General features: G+C 52.3%; 1 protein-coding gene and 1 long non-coding RNA gene across 2 annotated transcripts; one reads left to right on the plus strand and one right to left on the minus strand.

Moving 5' to 3' along the window:
• Positions 1-925: 925 nt before the first annotated feature.
• MMP9 (matrix metallopeptidase 9) lies at positions 926-8,292 on the minus strand. Its single transcript, XM_086330845.1, has 13 exons — positions 8,088-8,292; positions 7,343-7,575; positions 6,840-6,988; positions 6,413-6,541; positions 6,151-6,324; positions 5,769-5,942; positions 5,187-5,363; positions 4,910-5,065; positions 3,863-4,157; positions 3,601-3,740; positions 3,016-3,166; positions 2,820-2,923; positions 926-1,235 (listed from the first exon to the last, which is right to left on the minus strand). The coding sequence occupies exons 1-13, from the start codon at positions 8,223-8,225 to the stop codon at positions 1,117-1,119; spliced, it is 2,139 nt and encodes a 712-aa protein (XP_086186971.1). The 5' UTR covers positions 8,226-8,292; the 3' UTR covers positions 926-1,116.
• A 7,543-nt stretch (positions 8,293-15,835) lies between these two features.
• LOC147360103 (uncharacterized) lies at positions 15,836-20,208 on the plus strand. The gene is made up of 2 exons (XR_015138623.1): positions 15,836-18,238; positions 18,994-20,208. It is a non-coding gene; the product is annotated as an uncharacterized LOC147360103 (long non-coding RNA).
• The last annotated feature ends 1,353 nt before the right edge of the window (positions 20,209-21,561 follow it).

Raw genomic sequence — 21,561 nt, forward strand, 5'->3', positions numbered from 1 at the left:
GTGATAGTTTCAGGTGAACAGCAAAGAGACTCAGGCATACATACATATGTATCCATTCTCTCATAGGGTTGTTTTAAGGACTGGCCTTGTTAACACACTAAAGCATGTGAAACAGTGCCCGGCATATAGTCAGTGCTGTCCTAGGAATAATTCCTATCATCATGTATGTCCCCCGGATTTTCTTTATCCACTGCCTTACGTCTGCTTACTTAGGTTGTTGCCAGTTTCTCAGTCTCTGAACAGTGCTGCAGTTTACATTCATCTAGGTGTTCTTTTGTGTACACATGGGTGAGGGTTAGAGAGTAGGAACATATTTAGGCTTAATGGTTAAGACAGTCCTCCTTGCACAGGAAGGACCTCTTGCTCACCCTTCCAGATTCAGTTCAAGCTCCGATGTCCTCTTGGCTGATAAATGTTTTCTGACTTCAACCACAATATGCAGAATCACACACACACACACACCGTTATTCTAGAATAAAGGGTCACACCTGCAAGTGTGATGCCACCCCCACCAGCCACAAGATCATCACCCTTGTAGCTAAGGTGGACTTTCTGAGAATGGAGATGGAGTTTGGAGCCTGCGTTTTAAGCAAGTTTTGAGGGCTCTCATGCACCCGAGAATCTGAGGGCCACTGAGAGGTCCTGGAGGAAAGAAACGTCGTTCAGCTCACTTCTCTATCCCCAGGGCCCAGCACAAGGCCCAGCTCCATGTCAGAGCTCAATAAATGTTTGATGAATGAATATTAGGCTGGCCATTTCCTCAGCTATAAAATAGGAATAATTACATTATACCTTTCTAATAGGAAGGATTGAACGTTAATATTTATGAAGTGTTTTAGAACACCGCCTGGTGCATAGTAAGCTCTCTGCTGGTTACATACATACATGCAGGCATGCATACCATACATAAATCTGCTCCTCAAGGTTAAAGAATCCACATTTATTAAATACATTCTAATAAGAAAGGAAGGTGGGAAGAGAGGGCCCAGCCCACCTCCCCTCCTCCTCGTCCTTCAGAACAGATCCACTAGTTGGGATCCGGCAGACTGGCTCATTCCCTATTGGCAGGGTCCCCCAGGGGGCCCCCGCTGCAGTGCTGAAGCAGGCTTGGGAGCCCTAGTCCTCAGGGCACTTCAGGAGGTCGAAGGTCACGTAGCCCACATAGTCCACCTGATTCACCTCATTCTGGGAACTCACGCGCCAGTAGAAGTGATCCTGGCAGAAGTAAGCTTTCTCTGCAAGGGAGAAAGTGGCCCAAGAGGGGTGATTCCAGCTCTCCCACACACACGGACCCAAACAGGAGTATGGTCTTCACAATCACGCTTCCTACCCTTTCGAAATCTTTCCAAGGTTTCCACTGGACATGTCTGTTCCCCACCCCACCCTGGAGATGCTGGAGGGCACAGACCTCCATGTCCAAAGCACTGGCACAGGGCCTGGCACACAGTCGATACTCAGAACAATTCATTCAACAAATCCCATTCATCCATCCAACATTCATCATGCCATGCACTGTTAGAGACACTGGGGATACAGCAGAGGGAAAATGCAGGCATGATCTCAGTCGTTTGGGTGCTTACATGTTAGTGGGGTAAGACATGATTAACAAGCAAATGCATAAGTAAAGGAGGTTGGTTCTGACAATAGGGAAAGCAATGAAGGAAATGTAAGTGAGCAGTCGAGTGAATAGATAATGAGGGCCAGAGACGGCCTCTCTGTAGAGGTGGCCTGAGTGCTGAGACCTGAAGGCTGAGAGGGAGGTATCCCAGTGACAATCTGGGGGAAAAAACCCTCCAGGCAGAGGGAACAACTGGCACAAAGGCCCTAAGCTGGGAATGACCTTGATGTGTTCAAAGAACAGCCAGAGGCTGGTGTGAGTGGAGCAGAGCAAAGGGAACGACAGGAGTAGTGGGAGGGGGTGGAGAAGGGGGAGGAGAGGGGTCAGATCAGGCTTCATTAGTGCCTTCGACCTTGCATGCCCTTCCCCTCTTAGCTCCTCCCTACTCTCAGAAAACATATTTGAAGGTATTGGACAACCAGCGTGGCTTGGACTAGGGTGTCTGCAAAGGAGGTTGTAAATATTTTGGTGGCTGAGCCAACAGCAGTTGTCCGCTGATTGGGGGTGAGCAGTGGGAAAGAGAAAAAAAGGGTTAACTCCAGCTACTATCCCCATTTTACATATGGGGAAACTGAGGCTCTGTGAATAGCAGTGACTTGCCCAAAGTCACACACACACATCTATGTAATGTCTTATTTATCACTGTATCCCCAGTGGCAGCGTGATGCCTAGCATATTACAGGCACTTGATAAATATGGTCTAATAAAGCCTTCATACAAACCAGGTGTCCTGTGCCATGGGGGAAAGAGCTTCCAGCTGGGAGGCAGGAAATCTGGGTTCTAGTTCTGTTGTGGCCCTGGTCCTCAAATGGTCTGGGAAAATCCCTGACTCTGCGGGGAACTCATCAATGAGGGACATTTGCCTCAGTCGCCACCGGCTTTTTCTTTCTGGCTTGAAATTTGACCAATCACTAAGGCAGGGGCTTCCCTGGTGGCTCAGATGGTAGAGAATCTGCCTGCAATGTGGGAGACCTGGGTTCGATCCCTGGATGGGGAACATCCCCTGGAGAAGAGAATGGCTACCCACTCCAGTTTTCTTGCCTGGAGAATTCCATGGACAGAGGAGCCTGGCGGGCTACAATCCATGGAGTCACAAAGAGTCAGACACGACTGAGGGACTAACAACACAGGGTAGGGGAACCTACTGTGGGAGGTATCTCTGGGAGGGATCCTCCCCCTGACCCTGGCTCTCAGCCCTCACCTTGGTACTGAAAGATGTCGTGCGTGCTAATGGGCACCCCGGGAAACATCTGGTCCACGGGGGAGACGCTCTGGGGATCCACCTTCTGTGTCTTCACGTCGAACCTGCAGGACGGCACCGAGGAGACAGGCGCTGAGCCGGCGGGCAGGCGGATGGCGCCCGGGCTCCCCCTGCTGGCGGTCCCCGGGAATCTCACCTCCAGAAGCTCTGCCCGCTGAACAGCAGCACCTTACCCCCAGGGCGCGGGAGGGCCCCGGTGACCTGGGCCACTTCCGGGCCCAGGCCCAACTTGTCCAGACGCCTCGGGCCTAGCAACGACGCGCCGGTGTACACCCACACTTGGCGCCCTGCCGAAGAGAGGCTCACATCGGTCTGGGGGCAGGGAGTGGGGTACACACCCCCCTTGAATGTCAAGAGGGAAAACGCAGGCACGGTCCAGGAGTGCCCGCAGTCTCTGTGCCCAAGGAGCAGAGCCCCTCGGTAGGACTGTGCCAGGGTGCTGTGAGGAGGGCTGAAATTCAGCCCTGCTAAATTTGTTCAGGGCTCCCCTGGTGGCTCAGACGGTAAATAATCTGCCTGCAATGCGGGATACCCAGTTCGATCCCTGGGTGGGGAAGATCCCCAGGAGAAAGAAGAAATGGCAACCCACTCCAGTCTTCTTGCCTGGAGAATCCCCATGGACAGAGGAACCTGGTGGGCTACAGTCCACAGGGTCGCAAAGAGTCGGACACGACTGAGCGACCAAGCACAGCACAGGGGAGGGAGAAAGACGAAAACTAACCAGAGAAGAAGAAAATCTTCTTGGTGAGCGGATCCTCGAAGGCGGAGTCCAGCTTGCGGGGCAGCTCAGGCCACTTGCTCTTGACAAGGAAGGGACCCTGCACCCGGCGGCCCCCTCCCTCAGAAAGTCTCCAGTACTTCCTAGGGATGCGAAAAGTGGGGGTGGGGGCACTGAGCCTGGAACCGACGGCCAGTGGGCGGGGAGACACAGGCAGGTCCCGCCTCCAAGCCCCCGCCCCCGACCGCGCAGCCCCGCCCCTCACCCAGCCTTGAAGAAATGCAAGCGGTTCCTAATCTCCGCGATGGCGTCGAAGATGTCCACGTTGCAGACGTCCTCCGCTGGATCCGGGGACTCCGTCGAGGCCGCAGAAGGGCCAGCCGTGGGAGGACCCGTGGGGCCAGCTGCCGGGGGCCCTGTGGGGCCAGTAGTGGGACCCTCTGAGGGGCGGGCGGTGGGAGGCCCCGTGACGCAGACCGTGGGGGGAGCGGTGGGCTGGGGTTCGGTGGTGGTAGTGGTGGTAGTGGTCGGAGGCCGTGGTTCAGGCTCAGGGCGAGGACCTGAAAAGAGATACCGCGTAAGGCAATCGCTGTTCTTGCATCTCTGTGCCTTTGGAGTATCTGCTCCCTGGTGCCTACCTGGAGGTCCCTGGCGCTCTCCCCACTTCAAATGTTGGATCCTGCCTTCCCCCAACCCCGGGCTGGCAGCTTCCTTTCACACACTCACCCCCACCCCCAGGCTGGTGGGAGAGAAGCCTCTTTTGAGCTCTCAAACTGGGTGCCAAACAGTGCTGGGAGCTTTATAAACGCACATTAGCTCCTTTGATCTTCAGAAGGGGGAAAAAGAAAAAACTATGGAGCAGATTCTTTAATATTTTCATTTTTTTGATGCGGAAACATACTAATGATAATAAGTGGTGATAATAATAAAACTATCAAACATTTATATGGTGCTTGCTATATTCCAGGCATTATTCTAACTCACTTAAGCCTCCTAACAACCCCATGAGGCAGGTGTTAGCCCCACTTTACAGATAAGGAAGTTGAGGGGTGAAGTAACCTATCCAACGTCATCTAGCCGGATAGTGGCTGGACTGGCTTTTGAACCTATGTCCGTCTCACTCTAGAGTCGGGGCTCTTTATCGCCATCTCCAAGTCCTGACCTGGCAGCAGTTGTACCCACCAGCCTCAAGGGCTCTCAAAGATAGATATCAGAGTCCTAACTCTCCCCTCCTCCCTATTCTCGGGGTGTTCTGAGCCGGGAGAACCTAGCCCTTCCCTCTCCTCCCTCTATCCCTGCCCCACGCCCTCACCATACAGATGCTGGATGCCCTGAACATCGTCCCTATGCAGGGGGTGCTCCTCTGTGAATCTGTACATGGGGTACATGAGAGCCTCTGGCACGGACGTGTGATCTAAGCCCAGCGCGTGGCCAAACTCGTGTGCGGCCACAAGGAACAGGCTGTATCCTGGACGAAAGAAGGGAGCCTGAGCTCGGAGCCCTGGGCCGAGCTCCCAGCCCGGGCATCCCTCCCGGTCACCACTGCCCTGGCTGAGGCCCCAGCCACGGAACCTCGGCGCCCCGCCCACCTTGATCCGGGCAGAAGCCCCACTTCTTGTCTTTGTCGAAGTTGGAGGTGGTGGCGCACCAGAGGTGCCCATCATTGCGACCCTCTCTGGTGCAGGCCGAGTATTCCTTGCCCAGGAAGGTGAAGGGGAAGACGCACAGCTCCCCCGCCGCGTTGCCCCCGGTCACCGTTGCATCGACTGGAGAGACCAGAGCCTCGGGTGAGCCAAGTGGAGGCGGGGTGTGGGGGGCAATGAAGAGCCAGGGGCGGGCCAATCGAGGAGCTAGAGAAACTGGGAGGCTTATTTTAAAAGCCCAGGGGGAGTTGTGGGGCACCGCCGACATCTGGCTAGAATAATGGGCGGGGCCTGGGGACCGCAGACCTAGGAGGAGGCTGCAAGCCTGGCTGAAAGGCCAAGCCTCCGCGGATGCGGCGGCGGCATCTGGAAGGCTGGGGGAGGAGCTGCGGTGACGGCAGGCCGAGTCAAGGCTGTCCTGAGCACCGACAGGAGCGGGAAGACAAACGGACGGGTGGAAGGGCCAGGCTCGGGAACCAACGCGGAATGAGGGCGCGAGGCTGAATCAGGTAGGTGGGTCAGAGGTACCTCGGGTCGGGCAGAAGCCGTAGAGCTTGTCCTGGTCGTAGTTGGCGGTGGTGGCGCACCAGCGGTAGCCGTCGGAGCGACCATCGGAGGTACAGGCGGAGTAGGTGCGGCCCTGGAAGGTGAACGGGAAGACGCAGGGCTTGCCGTCCGCATTGCCGTCCTGGGTGTAGAGTCCTGGGAGGCCCACACGATTAACTGAAGGTGCCGCGAGTTAACTGACCCACGAGCCACCTGTGTCCTCCTCCCCTTTCTCGCCTCGTCTCACAGATGAGGGAACTGGGCCCAGAGAACAGGAGAGGGGTTCGCAGGCCACCCTCGGCATCAGTGGCAGAGCTGGGATTAAGAGCCAGCGCTCTGGACCCTCGGGAGGGTGGGCACTCACTCTCGCTGGGGCAGAAGCCGAACTGGCGGTCGGCGTCGTAGTCGGCGGTGGTGCTGCACCAGAGCATGTCGTCGGAACGGCCGTCCGTGGTGCAGGCGGAGTAGGAGCGACCCTCAAAGGTGAAGGGGAAGTGGCAGGCGGCGCCCTTCGCGTTTCCGAAGTAGGTCGGGATCACTGCGGGAAAGGGGGACTGGGGTCAGGGGGACTGGTGATGCGCGTGAGAGGAGAAGGGAGTGGGGGCCGGGGCAGCTCGGGATCTCACCAACGCCTTTGCCCAGAGACCACAACTCTTCATCGTCGAAGTGGGCATCTCCCTGAATGCCTTTGCCAGGCGGAAAGGCGTGTGCCAGGAGCCCGTTCTTCCCATCGAAGGGATACCCATCTCCGTGCTCTGAAGAAGCGGGTGGAGAAGAGAGTGAGACGCGTACGGTTGCGCAGGTTGTGCACTGCCCAAGGGCTCTGGCCTAACTGCAGGCTAAAATTCGGCCTAAGAGCCGCAGTTCAACATTTGCTGTCCCAGTGCAGTGAGGTGTCGGTCAGGAGGGGGCGCCATAAGGGCGATCGGCCGCCAGGGCTTCAGAGACAGGCAAGAGAAATCCAGGTGCTGGGCCCCCCGCGTCTCTCTTTGATCCTCCCACCTCTGTCCCCATCTCAGATTCTCCCGATTTCCCCCTTATTCGCGTTCTCACCTCTAACACCAAACTGGATGACAATGTCAGCTTCGGGGCCGTACACTCGAGTGAAGGTGAGCGGCGTCACCGCGCTCCAGAGCGCGAAAGCGCGGGCAAAGGCGTCGTCGATCACGGCGCGCGGCAGGTCTTCCGAGTAATTTTGGATCCTGGAGGGAAAAGGCAGGAGGATAAAGGGCAGAAGTGAGAGGTGGGAGCCGGGCCAGCAGTGCCACCCGGTGTCTCCGCGACTTCAAATACATAGCCCTGCCTGCGCTCCACGCTTTCATCTCGAAAGCACTTTCAGACGCACTTTTCTCTTTGGAGTCAGTTGGCGAGGTCCATTTCCCCCGATGGGGGAGACGGAGGCTCTGAGGGGGAGCCACTTGCCTCAAGGCGGGCACATTCAGTGAAAGCCATGGATTGGCCTGAGACGGGATGTGTTCTCCAAGGGGCGGCGCTTGGGAACCCGCCTCTCGCCACCCTCTGCACCCCGCTCGCCCCCGCGGGGCCCAGCCGCGCACCAGTAGGTGATGTTGTGGTGGTGCCACTTGAGTTCGCCCTCAAAGGTCTGGAATCTGCCCACGTCTGGGACGCCGCAGCGCGGGGCTCGCATGGCGTTCAGGGTGGTGCTGTCCAGCTCGCCAGTCTCGGGCAGGGACAGGCGCCGCTGGAAGCGCAGCAGAGCTCGCTGCAGGGACTGACCGTCCTCGCTCAGCTCTGCCCCAGGAGTGTAGCCATAGCGGTACAGGTATTCCTGTGGAAGGAAGGGCAGAGACGTGGCAGAGCCCCGACGCCCTTTCTCTGTCCTACTGGGCAAGGACTCCATCCCTCCCGGCTCTTGGAGACTAGCAACGAGACACTGTATCCAGTACTCGGTACCCTGGATACCAGGGCTTGTGCCCGCCCCAAGAATCTCCCCTCCGTGTGGACATCCTCAGCTCCATTCCACTCCAGGATGCCCCCATGCAGTGCCTACTTCAGGGCCCCCTAGGGTTTACCCCTGTTCGCCCTCAGCCCATCACCACTCCAGAACCCCCCAGTGCCCCTTATCCATTTTCCAGTGCCAATCTAGGAAACCCTCACTAGCCTGTTTCCAGCAGTCCCTGTCCAGAATCTCCCAGGGCCCGTTCTCACTGCTCTGTCCTCCAGAGGTGCCCATCACCACTCCCCCCACAACAAGCCCCAGAGTATCTCGTTTGAGACCCCGCGCCCTTCCTGGGACTCCTGGCCAGCCCTTCCCAACTCTAGATGGGGGAGTGTGCCTACCTCTGCCAGCTGCCTGTTGGTGAGGTTGGTTCGTGGTTCTCCTGGAAAGACCACAACGGTGGGCTGGCGTCGTCTGGGGACAGCAGAGCAGCAAGCCAGCACCAGGAGCGCCAGGACCAAGGGCTGCAGGGGGCTCATGGTGAGGATAGCACTTGGTCTGGCTGCAGCTGCCCTCCTGGGGGCTTTAAAGAGGCTGTCAACTGAATCAGTGACCCCGCCCCTCTCTGACTGGCCACTTGCAAGAGCTGACTCAGGCCATGGCGTGTGTGTGTGTGTGTGTGTGTGTGTGTGTGTGTGTGTGTCGGGCAGTCCCAGCATGAGAAGGCAAGGAAAGGGCTTACACCACCTCTCCCCTCTCCCTCCTGCCCACAGCCCCCATTGCCAAGTCAGGCAGGACCCCAGACCCAACAGGAAACCACAGGCCCACAAGGGAAGGATTGGGTTTTGCAAACTGCAGAGCTTGTGAGAACTGCATGAGAGGGAGGGAGGGAGGCAGGGCTGGCTGGAGGACTCCCTGAGCCCTCCATCGGAAGACCCCCTAGAGATCAGCCTAAGGAAAAAGGATGGAAAGTTCCCGAGACTTCTGTCTGAGCCAGACGATCCCGCTTCCTGATCAGACGCCCTCCGTGGACCCTCCTCACGCTCCCAGGCTCTGCCCTCTTCTCCCTGGAAGTCTGCCTTGACTCAGCTTCCTCTCCCTGCTCCACCTGGGGGCAGAAGGAGTGGGCCCCGCTTGGTGGAAATCGGGGAATTCCATGGAGACAATTCCTGGTCTTCAACAGGCTGGATCCTTGAGAATTGCACAATGGTGGTTGGGCGGTGGGGGGAGGGCAGGTGGGGACAGTGGGAGTGTTGTGGCGTCTGGAAGCCAGCAGACATAGCCTCATTCCTTCAGTGCCTTGGGCAAATGTCTTCACCACTGTGAGTCTGTTTCTTCAGCTGTAAAAAGGGGCCCTTTTTAACTTTACCCCTTTCCCATAGCTGGCTGGGTCCTATCATTCAGGGCTGGCAGCACTCTCAGTGGTCTGCTATGTCCCAGGCCCCGGGATACTTACTGTAGCTAAAGGCAATGATGTTGGGATGGGAGAGGAGGGTTTGGGCAGAGCCTGGAGAGGTGGGATGGGGTGGGCCAAGCCTGGCACATCCAATGGCAGGGGTCCTGTTGTTTAGTCACTCAGTCGTGTCCAACTCTTTTGCAGCCCCATGGACTGCAGCCCACCAGGCTCCTCTGTCCATGAGATTTGCCAGGCAAGAATACTGGAGTGGGTTGCCATTTCCTTCTCCAGGGGATCTTCCCTGCCCAGGGATTGAACCTGCATCTCCTGCATTAGCAGGCAGGTTCTTTACCACTAAGCCACCAAGGAAGCCCAGGGGCCCTGTAATTATGTGTAAATATCTGTACAGCAGGCTGCTGACTACATTCTCTGTCCACTGGGTATGCACTGATATAGACTTCTCCACTTGGGGAGACGGCATGAAATTGTCTGATGGTTTGTGTGGAAGAAAAGAAAAATCTGTATCCCCCACACTGCCCAACAGTGTCAACTGAATAAATAAATGCGAAGTTCGAAAAATAAATAAATAAAAATACATTTAAAAGGGTTCTTTGTCCCTACATTGATGTGAGGATGAGATCAAACACAAAATACCTTGGACTGTGTATGTTGCAAATATTCAAGAAATGGCTGTGATCACTTTTCATGATTTGAGCCAAAACCAGGAACCTGGGAATCGGAAGAAGGGGGGTCCTGGACTCTAATCTGCTGTGACCTTGAAACAGAGCAGGACCCGATGATCCTTGCCGCCAGCCCTCCCCCACCCCCATATCCTCAGCCTGCCTTTTGTCTGTGGAAAAACTTTAGCCAAAGAATAAGTTTAACCAGAAAAGAAAGAATATGCAGAAACAAAGGAAAGCAGCCCAAGGAGACCAAATGATTGTAGTTTAGTCATTAAACATGTCAAGGACTTTTAGTTTCTTCTCAAGGGCTATAGATAATATTCTGAGCCATATCCTGTGAGCTGTCTTATAGATACTGAAACCTCCACCAGGTGAAAAGTTAACTACATGATGACCAGACGTAGCCATGACATCAGCTGCCACAGTTCCGAAAACTGGCCTCAAGAAATGGAAACAAATCGACCCTGGAACTGAAGATTAACTCTACCTCAAAACAATCAAGGTGATGCCGGTCAGACCACCGATGACCAATGTCAAGATGACTGTCAGAGTTGACTATGCTGTTTCTGCATGTAGCCCCCTCCCTCAGCCTGTAAAAGTTCTTGATTGTCAGTAGAGGGAAGTTGGTAAACTCCAGCTCCAGTTATCACCCCTTTTGCCAATAACCAGCAAACTCCTTCCCTCCCTTCTTCCCACCAGCCAGTGTGCGGCAAGATCTATATTTGCCTTCTTCAAAGCATTATTTGGGAAGGACGACAGCAATAATCTGACACACTGTATTTAAAGGACTTACTATGTGCTAGGCACTTTACATGCTTATCTCAAAAATCAGCCTCTGAGATGGAGACAGTTAACTTCCTGTATAGGAAAACTGAAGCCCTGGTGTTCACAATGAATGAGCAGCTCCTTTGGAGTCACCCTGTTCTGGTTTTCAGTCCCAGCTCTGCCATCGCCAGGCTGTGTGACCCTGGGCAAGTCATTTCACTTCCGAACCACAATAATAGTGCAGTTTTTAGAGATTTACTGTGTCGAGTACTCTGTTAAGTTCCCCATAAGCATCTTGTTTCATCCCCACCACTCTATGAGGTAGGTTTAATGAGTACCCCTCCCATTTTTAGAGAAGGACACTGAGGTTCAGGGTAGTTAAGGAACTTGGCTATGGCCACATAGTAAGTTAATACACAAAATTGGGACTCAAGCCTAGGGCTATTTGGTTCTGAAGCTTTTCATCTTTATTACCATTTACAGGAACTGAGATGACTAGGGGTTAGAGGGGAATTGTGGGAGATGGGAGACAAAACCAGGACCCTTCTTCCCTAATCCTTGGCGCCCACTGAAGATCAGAGAGGAGGCTCAGGTCTTTGGGGATCAGAGGTTGCAACAGGGGCCTCAGGGAAACTATATTCCAGACTTGAGAGTGTGGAATCGTCCAGCAATATAGGTTGATTTTATTTTTATTAATTATTTTATTTTTGGTTGTGCTAGGTCTTTGTCTAGTTACGATGAGCAGGCTTCCCATTGCAGTGGCTTCTCTTGTTATGCAGCACAGTCTCTAGAGACACGGGCTTCAGTAGTCGCAGCACGTGGGCTCAGTAGTTACGACACATGGGTTTAGTGGCTCCACAGCATGTGGGATCTTCCCAGACCAGGGATCAAAGCTGTGTCCCCTGCATTGGCAGGCAGAGTCTTAACCATTGGTCACCAGGGAAGTTCAGCAGAATGACTCTATGACTTTAGAGACGGGAAACATCGAGACCCTCCAATCCAGGGGATCTTCAGCTGGTAGCAGAGATAGACTTTAAGAGAATCCATGAGCCACTCCCAACTTGCCATCAGTTGTACAAAATGCCAGGTCTATGTATATATGTCACATACTCAGATTTATATATGAGAATATAGGTTATATTCTCAGATTTAATGGTATTGATGTTTGAGGTTAGATCATTCTTTGTTTGGAGAATCTCTGCTATGCAGTGTAAGATGTTGAGTAGCACCCCCTGCTTCTATGCCATGCTGGTAGCACCTCCCCCTGCCAGTTGTGGCAACCAGAAATGTTGTCAAACATTACCAAATGCCCTCTGGGTGGCTGGGAGGGGCACAGACACCCCCAGCTGAGAACTATTGATATATGTTGATTTTTTGTAATGTAAAGGGTCCAGAACTTTTATCACATACTCAAGCCATTGATGATGATCCTCAAACCTTTAAGGACCATTTACTCAAGAAATATTTATTGAGTCTTTATGGGCCAGGCATCGTGCTAAGGTTGGGGAATATAGCAGTGGCCAAAATAGGCTTTGTCCCCAAGATCATGGAGCTGAAAGTCCAGTAGGGGAAAAACTGAATGAGTAATTAGTACTGGAGAGACATATATCACAAGGAGGAGACATATTTATCTATTCCCATATCATACAGATGAGGAAACTGAGGCCCAGGGTGGGGACTTTACCTCCCTCAGGTCACAGAGCAAGCCAGGGACAGAGTGCTGCTGCTGCTGCTAAGTCGCTTCAGTTGTGTCCGACTGTGTGACCCCATAGACAGAGTAGGGAGGGGGCAAAAAGGAGTGGTAGCTAAGAGGCTTGTTCTGGAAATCAGCTGAGAAGTTCAAGTCTCTGCTCTAGCACCGATTACTGTAAGTCATTGACATAACCTGCCGGTGCCTCGGTTTTCCAATCTGTAAAATGAGGGCAATAACAGCGCTTACCTCATGCTGCTGTGAGAATCAAATGAGTTCACAGAGATAAAGTGCCTGACCCATGGTAACATGTGCTTACTGCTGTTCTAATTATGATTCCCTCCGGGCTAGCTGGCTGTTTTTACCAGCTGGGGCACAGAGAGAGGGAACCCCGCCAGGAACCCCAGAACTTGATTCCTGGAGTCAATCCAACTGTCCTTTCCTCACTCCTCCCAACTTCCTCCTTTACCTCTGGGCTCCCCACCCCCACCAAGGGGAACTTGGGGGAGCTTGGTCTTCAACACAGCAATGGCAGGAAGTGGTTCTGTCACCACATCCCTTCTCCACTTCCCCCAGCCCCTCCTTCCCCAACACCACAACAGAATTTAGCCAAGGCCCTGGGAGAGCAGGATCCACCCCTAGGTGAGCAGCCCCCCAACCCTGTCTGGAGTCAGAACTTGGACTCAAAGCCCCTCACCCAGGAGGAGGCCCCATCAGGCTGGGGAGGGGGCTGATCCTGGAGCCCTGAGTCACCAGCTAGATGACACAGCCCTGCAGGCTGCTATTAATAACTCCAGGCCCCCAGACAGCCTCACGAGATGAGGCTTCGCTCCCCACTTCCAGGCAGGGGGAACTCCAAGCCTGTTTCTCCCAAACATGCCCAAGAGGGGAGGGGCAGCCCTGAGAGGCCCTGGCAGGATGTGAGGAAGACATTGGTGTCTGGGACCAAGCGGGAAGGTGTGTGGACTGCAAGACGCCACTTGCCCGAGGGGAGAGCATCATTCCAGTGCCCACCCCGCCCCCACAACAAACACACTTACCATTCTAGCTCCAGGGTGTTGGCAATTCCCATGCTGACTCGCACAGACACTAATAATAATTACAATACCATTGTGCCTATCACCTATCTGTATTGAGCTCCTTCTATAGGAAGTCAAACCTAAACAGCATATTAAAAAAGCAGAGACATCCCTTTGCTGACAAAAGTCCATCTAGTCAAGGCTATGGTTTTTCCAGTAGTCATGTACGGATGTGAGAGTTGAACCATAAAGAAGGCTGAGTGCCGAAGAATAGATGCTTTCAAACTGTGGTGCTAGAGAAGACTCTGAGAGTCCCTTGTACTTTGAGGAGATCAAACCAGTCAATTCTAAAGGAAATCAACCCTGAATATTCATTGGAAAGACTAGATGCTAGTCCTGATGCTAGTCCTGGATGCTAGAGCTGAAGCTCCAATACTTTGGCCACCTGATGTGAAGAGCCAACTCATTGGAAAAGATCCTGATTCTAGGAAAGATTGAGGGCAGGAGGAGAAGGGGGCAATAGAGTATGGTATGGGATGGTTGGATGGCGTCACCGACTCAGTGGACATGAGTTTGAGCAAGGTCAGGGAGATAGTGAAGGACAGGGAAGCCTGGTGTGCTGCAGTTCATGGGATCGAAACGAATTGGACACGACTGAGCAACTGAGCAACAACAACATAGGAAGTCAGAGTACAGACTTTGCGATCAGCCCTCCTGGACTCAAGTTCCAGCTTCTATTCCTCAGGCTGTGCAGCCTTAAGCAAGTTACTTTGTCTCTCTCTGCTTCCATTTCCTCATCTATAAAATGGGAAAGAGAATAGTCCTTACTTCAGAGTGTTGTGGAGGGATTAAGCGAGATTAGACGCTGCAAGTTTTCAGCACACAGTGGGTATGGAGGTGGGAAGAATATTAGCTCTTAGGATTCTGTCACTCCAGTGCTCTCCCCTGTACAATGAGGACTCACGATCCCAGTTAACTTCACAAATTAGGACTCAGGAGCCCATTTTACAGGTGAAGAATCTACAGGTGAAGAATCTGTGAGACTCAAGGAGTTGCCTGCACAGTTAGCAAGGAGCTGGCCTGGGACTCAACCCACATCTGACACCAGCACCCTGTTCTTTCCACCTGGCTGTACATGCACCCCCCAGCCACCTCAGTTCCATGGTTCTGTCAATGCTGGAGTGGGGACACTTGACAGCTCATCCAAGTGCCTCATGGCTGATCTTCTTAACATCCTATTTGAGTTTGGGCTTGCAGAACCCCTTGGCATTCGTGAGAGGCACAGACTGGAAGCCATTTTTAAGGTGATGGACCCACGGCCCAGAGAAGCGCTTCATGTTGCTCACCGTCACACAGCTGATGAGTGACGGAGATCCTGCCTAGGCCTTCTGACTCCACATCTCGTGCTAAGAACCGGTCACTGGATCTGGCAAGAAGGAAGTCAATGGGGGAAGCAACCTGGGGGGTGGAAGATGCCCAGGAGTCAGGCTGAAGGGGGTTAAAGCCTAGGAACCAACAGAGAGGACAAGTGTGGGTTATTTGGGCTCTGTAGGAAAAAAGAAAATGGAGTGGGGGGGCGGTGAATAAAAGAGGGTAAAGGAAAGATCAAGGTAGCTAGAGGAGGCAGAGGAAGAGTCAAGTGGAGTTTCCTTTAAGGTGAGTTCATGACCTTGAGAAGTGATGATACTGTGGAGAGAGCGCTGTGTGAATTGAGGGGGAAATAGGATGCGCTGGGACCAGTTCCTCTGGCAAGGGATTACCCACTGGCAAGTAACACTTTGCTTGGGGTCCCAGCAGAGCAGGTGCAGCCCCTAAATACACATTTAAAAGGTTGCTTGTGTTGTTTTTTTTTTATTTTTTTGTATTTGTTTAATTAAGACTAATTTTTTTAGAGCAGACTGGGGTTCAATCCCTGGGTCGAGAAGATTCCCCTGGAGGAGGACATGGCAACCCATTCCAGTATTCTTGCCTGGAGAATCCCATAGACTGAGGAGCCTGGCGGGCTATAGTCCATAGAGTCACGAAGAGTGGACACGACTGAGTGACCGAGCACAAGCAACTTCAGGTTCACAGGAAACTTGAAGGGGAAGCACAGACATTTTACTGTATACCCCTACCCTCACATTCACAGCCTCCCCTGTTGTCAGCATCTGCTACTGGAGGAGTATCTTTGTTACAATCAATGAAACTTCATTGACACATCACTATCATCCAAAGTCCATAGCTTCCGGCTCATTCTTGGTGGTGCTCATTCTATGGGTCTGGTCAAAGATGCAATGACATGCATCTATCATTATGTTATCATACAGAGTAGTTTCACTACTCTAAAAATCCTCTGTGCTCCACTTATTCATCCCTTCCTGCCACAAAGATTGTTTTTGATATTTGAAGAAAAAAAAAAATCTTAAAGTAGCCAGCTTGGGAAAAGTCAGATCTTTGGTGGACTACCTTATATAGTCATTTTAGGCTTTAGTGATGTTTTTCTTTGGATGACATGGGGGAAGGGAGCCATATTCTCAGTGTTCAAAGCCTCCAAAGGTCTAAATCTGATGCTGTTCACAATGTGTGTGTTGGGGGGGGGCGGGTGGGGGCTAGCTCTCAGGAAACCCCAGGTTAAACATTCAATGGTCACTCAGCTGTCCTGGCCAGATACATGCAGAACCCTGGGGAACAGAGCAGGAGAGAAAAACCCAGACAGCACACAGGGCAACTGGCAGCCTCTGTGGCCCTTTTACACACCTGGGTTACGCCTCTACTCTTGGCCGGGTACATTTTCTCAAGCGTCTTTTAGTTCCCCGGTTCTCAAAGTAGTCATGGGACCAGCAGCATCAGCACCATCTGGGAACTGGTTAGAAATTCAGACCCTCACCTGCCACCCCCTACCCTCAGTACTATTGAATCAGCACCTCTGGGTGGGGCCCAGCAATTTCTGTTTTAAAAAATCTGCCAAGCAATTCCAAGGTGTGCTCAAGTTTGAAACCTTGGCTTTACTTGAGCTTCACCCAAAGTGGGAAGGGGACAGGCTTCCCTGGTGGCTCAGTGGTAAAGAATCTGTCTGCCAACACAGGAGACGTGAGTTCGATCCTTGATCTGGGAAGATCCCACACACTTTGGAGCAACTAAGCCCGTGATCCACAATTACTGAGCCTATGCTCTAGAGCCCAGGAACTGCAACTACTTAAGCCTGAGTGCTCAGCAACAAGAGAAGCCTCCTCGATGAGAAGAGCTTGCACCCCAACTAGAGAGGAGAACTGTTGACCACAGCTAGAGAAAAGCCCACACAGCAGTGAAGACCCAGCACAGCCAAATATATTAAGGGTGAGAGGGATTGTTTTTGACCCTATTTGCAGATGAGGAAACTGAGGCTCAGAGAGATGAAGCTGCTTGCCCAAGGTCACACCCAAATTAGGTGGGAATCTAGCCCTTTATGACTGCAAAACTGATAATCCTCACCCCAGTATGATAACTAGGATCAATGTTCAAATGTTTAACAACCACCACCACTACCACCCCACACCAGTCAGAAGTGACTCCAGCCAAGGAACTCCAGGAGGCCCCACAGAAAGTGGGCATGCGTGTGTGACCACTCTAAACCTTTTCATTCCTGGATCTGTAGGCCTTGGGGTCTGGAGGAGAGGGCTAAGGGCTCTGGGGCACTTAAAGGATTCCATGTAACATCTGTTACCAACGGGTAGGGAAATATTTCAATATTTTAACAACAGGTGCTTACCTGCTGAACCTCAGCCCTAACTACAATCCCCTTCCTAGAAGGAGAGGCTCCTTCTTTACCACCAGGGCAGAGGGCCTGGAGCTAAATTTAGCCCTGAAGAGAACACAGGTATAACAAATGTCTCCTGAGAATATCCATTCAGCAGTGCTTCTTAAATTTGGCTGCACACTGGAGTCTCTCGGGATTTTCTTTTGAACAGCGATGCTTGGGTTTCACCTCCAGAGATTCTGACTTAATTGGTCTGCGGTGCGGCCCGGGCACTGGATTTTTTTTTTTAAAGCCCCCCACGATTCTCATATGCAGCTAGGAATTAGAGCAACCCCTACAGAGCCCCCGAAACCTGTAAGAGACTCCAGATTAAGAGCCTGTAATTTGCATCAGTATTTCCCAAGGCTGAGGACTTAAAAAAAACAAAAATGAAAAACAGATTCTCAAGAGACTCTGATTCAGTAATCAGTAGGGCCCGGAATTAGATGTTAGCAAGCTCCCCAGGTTTCTAAATCAGTGAATCCCGCAGGCTGTGGTAACTAAGAGAGGCTCAGAGATTCCACCCCTCCCCACCCCCGGCCCACCCCCAACATCGTTGAAGCAATGGAGAACATTTTGCCAGGAAGTATCCAGAACCGATTTCCGCAGCTCTTCCTTCCCCTGTGCTGCGGAGACATTGCTTCAAAGCACACGCTCTGAAACGGAGCCCGAGACGCCCTCCCGGGAGAGCCGTTTTCTGGCTGCTCCGCTGCAGTGCCCTGGGCCGGCTGAGTGCCTTCCAATCCCATTAATCCCGGGATTTAGAAACACCCTCATTTTGATGCTATCTGCATATATTTGCATATCGAACTCCAGTGCTGCACCACCCTTCCCCCTGCCCCACCCTCCCGTGGCCTGTTAGGGTAAAATAAAACTAATGTATTCACAAAGCCCGCTGAGATGTGTTCGAGCCTCACGCAGCAATGGGACTTGGATACGCCTGAAACCCTGGCGCTGGGATGGCCCCGGCTCGGCGCGGATGCAGCATGAAGGCCGGCGGAGAGCAAGCGTTGGAAGCCTCCTGAGATCTGGAACCACAGCCTAGCCCCTGAGGAGAGGCGATGCGGGATATCTCCAGCGGAAAAGACGGGGAGCCCAGTAGACAGGGCGAGAGAGCTCCGCTTTTCAGAGGGTTGGTGAGACTCCTTCCTGGCCTCAGAAGGGACCTGGCTTGGAGACCACCACCAAGGGCCTTCCAGCTCTAACCACACGCTCCATGAAAAGCCTGCCATGTGACAACAGGTGCAGTGGAAGGGGCTGGAATCTGACAGCCCTGGACTTGAATTGGGTGTAAATGACCTTTCCCTCCCTGAGCTTCGGTTTCCTCATCTTTAGAATGGGAGTAGTAAGCTCACTGAGGGCTTCCCTGGTGGCTCAGTAGTAAAGAATCTGCCTTCCAGCAAACCTGATCCAGTATCCTTCTCTAGCATTCCTCTATGGAGACAGGAGACTTAGGGATTAGAAAAAAAGAAATCTGCCTTCCAATGCAGGAGAAGCGAGTTGAATCATTAGGTCGGGAAGATCCCCTGGAGAAGGGAATGGCTACTCACTCCAGTGTTCTTGCCTGGAGAATCCCATGGACAGAAGAGCCTGGTGGGCTACAGTCCGTGGGGTCTCAAAGAGTCAGACATGACTTAGTGACTAAACAATAACAACAAGCTTATTACGTGGTGATGGGAGTCATGTCTTTATTCGATTGCCCAGTAATGGACAGTCTTTCTTAGGCCCGATCTGAGGCTGAGAAGGAATCTGCTGAGTGCAAGTGCCATTCCCGGCCCAGTGGCCCTGAGGGTTCTCCACGGCTATCCCGGCCCACAGTGGACCAGCTCCCCTTACCTCCAGCTCACTTTCCTAGTCTGGCCTCCCATTACCGCTGGGAGGCTCCAGAAACCTTTTCGATGCCTTTCCTTTTTGCTTACGTTAGCCTGAACCAGTTTTGATTGTTCACAACCAAGGGCCCCAATTGACACAAGGCCCGTTGTCTTCCTTCGCTTCAGCCTCCCGAGCGTCTTTGACTGCAAGCACTGCTCGCCTCATTTCCAGGAGCCTCTTCTAGTGCATCGTGGTGCAAATCCACTTCTCTACAGCCCTGCTCCTCCCTGTGGGCTCCCCTTCCTGCTTCTGTCTGCAGCACTCTCTCCTCCCTGAGCCTCCCAATTTCTAAACCATCTGCGTGTAATCCTAGGGTACTCGCCCACGCCAATGCCATCCAAACAGTTGACAACCTGTGTAATCCTCTTAAATCCATTCCCTCTGTATCAGTCTGCAGGGGCTGCCAAAACAAAGTATCACAGACTGGGGGGCTTAAACAACAGAGATTTATTTTCTCACAGTCCCGGAGGCTGGAAGTTCAAGATCAAGGTGTCAACAGGGTTGTTTCTTCTCTGAGGCCTCTGGCTTGCAGATGGCTGTCTTCTCCCTAGGTCTTCATATGGTCTTCCCTCTGTGCAACCGTGTGTCCTAATTTCTTCTTCTTACAAGGGCACCGATTATATTGGATTCATATCTGCCCTAATGACCTCGTTTTAACTTAATCACCTCTTTAAAGACCCTCTCTCCAAACACAGTCACAATTGAGGTGCTGTGGGTTAGAACTTGAAGATGTGAATGGGGGTGGGGTGCACAGTTCAGCTGGTGCCAGCCTTCTCACTGCGGCTGCTCCAGCTGCAGCCCTGCCATGCCCCACCTGGTAGCACGGTAGCTCAGCCTCTCTTGTACCAGCGCCAACGCTCCAGATTCTTCTGGTGGATCAGCTCTCCCTGACCTCCATCAGAAAGCTTCCATAGCTCCCTAGGGTCTCAGGAATAAAGACTGAACTCCTTAGCCTGGCAGCTAGTCCCCTTCAGAACCTGGCTCCAGTCTGCTCTTACAGTCATCATTGCAGTTAAGGCCAGGAAAATAAGGCAGTTGTTGTCTTGTCATTTAGTCTCTAAGTCACGTCCAACTCCATGACCACGTGGACAGTGGCCCGCCAGACTCCTCTGTCCATGGGATTTCCCAGGCAAGAATACTGGAGTGGGTTGCATTTCTTTCTTCAAGAGATCCTCCCGATCCAGGGATCGAACCCACCTCTTCTGCTGGGCAGGTGGATTCTTTACCACTGAGCCTCCTGGGAAGCCCCAGTTGTTGTCTAGGATCATGATATTCAAAGTATAATTCATGGACCTACAGCATCTGCATCCCCTGGGAGCTTGTCAGAAATGTAGACTCTCAGGCTGGGTCCCGGACCTGCTGGGTCAGAATCTGCATCACCTGCGTGGACCCCAGGCCATCTGCATTCACATTGAAGCTTGATAGCTTACAGACACCAAAGGTGGAGGGAGAGGGCCTCATAGGAGTGGGGGCTGTGGTCACCTTGTTGGGTCAGAAACTTGACTTTGTCCTGACAGAACCATCCTACTCACAGGAGTCTGGGGTGCACAGCAGATGACAATTCAGAACACACACATGAACTTGACTCTGCAAGGCTATTAAGAATGCCTAACTCGCAAGTATAAACAAAGGAAAAGGTTGCCGGAGATGGCTCCCTGATGGGAAAGGCAAGGTTCTCATCTCTCATTTCCATTTGGCAAACATTTATGGAGGCCCTGCTGAGTGCCAGGCTGGGTGCTGGGAGTTGGGCAGATGGAATGAAAGAGGACGTGAGCTTTGTTCTGAAGGAGCTCACGAACAAGGACGGAGATGGGCCACAAAGACCTGCATTCAATAATTCAATAACCAGAGTACACGCCAAGGGCACCCGCCCACCCACTGCATTGCTCTATCCCTCCAAACTCATCCTCTGGCTTCTGGGCGTTTGCACTTTCCACTCGCCCCCCGACCTCAAACCCTTCCCACGTCTCCTGTCTCTACCCTCCCCCTATGCTGGCCAACTCTTATTCATCCTTTAGATTTCAGCTGAGATGTCATTTCTTCCAGAAAAAAATGCTGCTGACCACCCAGACCTGGGAAGGGGGGTTCTTCCGTGCTCGCATGATTCCTCTCAACTCACCACTTCCCTTATTGTGGCATTTTTCATAATTCAGAGTGAATTTCCTGTTTATTCATCTATCTCTCCCCCACAGGCTGAAATCATTATGAGGGCAGGGCCCTTATCTGCTGTGTTCACTATATTCACAGATATTTCTTAAACATAAAAACAATAGTAATAATGGTCGGCTTTTTATTGAGCTCAGGTACTGTCCTAAATATTTCTATGAATGAATTCATTTAATCATATGACTATGCAATATGGTGAGTACTATTATTTTTCCCATTTCACAGAGAAGGAAATAGAGACACAGAAAAGTTAAGTAACTTTTCTAAGATATCACAGCTATTAGGTGGCAGAGTAGGGATTCAAAGCCAGGCAGTCTGGGTCCAGAGTGTGCACATTGGAAAACGGTGGGATTAACTGTATGGGAGAGAGGACAGAGGTCAGGGAAGTCTTCAGAGGGAACAACACCCAAGCTGGGTTATGAGGAGTGAATAGGAGTTTGCCATGTGAAAATGGAGCAGGGTTTTGCGGCTTTGACAACCTCCAGTTTGGGCCCACCTGTCAGAGTGGCAGTATTAGTGAAGGCAAT

Source organism: Bos grunniens, chromosome 13, assembly GCF_055505025.1.
Source record: "Bos grunniens cultivar Pamir isolate PY7600 chromosome 13, Bosgru_T2T1.0, whole genome shotgun sequence".
NCBI lineage: Eukaryota > Metazoa > Chordata > Mammalia > Artiodactyla > Bovidae > Bos > Bos grunniens.

What these genes read in the sequence shown, in the direction of transcription:
- MMP9 (XM_086330845.1), bottom strand. Translation starts at nt 8,225, where the DNA reads ATGAGCCCCCTGCAGCCCTTGGTCCTGGCGCTCCTGGTGCTGGCTTGC. An exon ending in CGGCTTCTGCCCCAGCGAGA is followed by an intron (nt 5,943 to 6,150) that starts GTGAGTGCCCAC and finishes TGGGCCTCCCAG; the next exon opens with GACTCTACACCCAGGACGGC. An exon ending in GGGCATCCAGCATCTGTATG is followed by an intron (nt 4,158 to 4,909) that starts GTGAGGGCGTGG and finishes ATCTCTTTTCAG; the next exon opens with GTCCTCGCCCTGAGCCTGAA.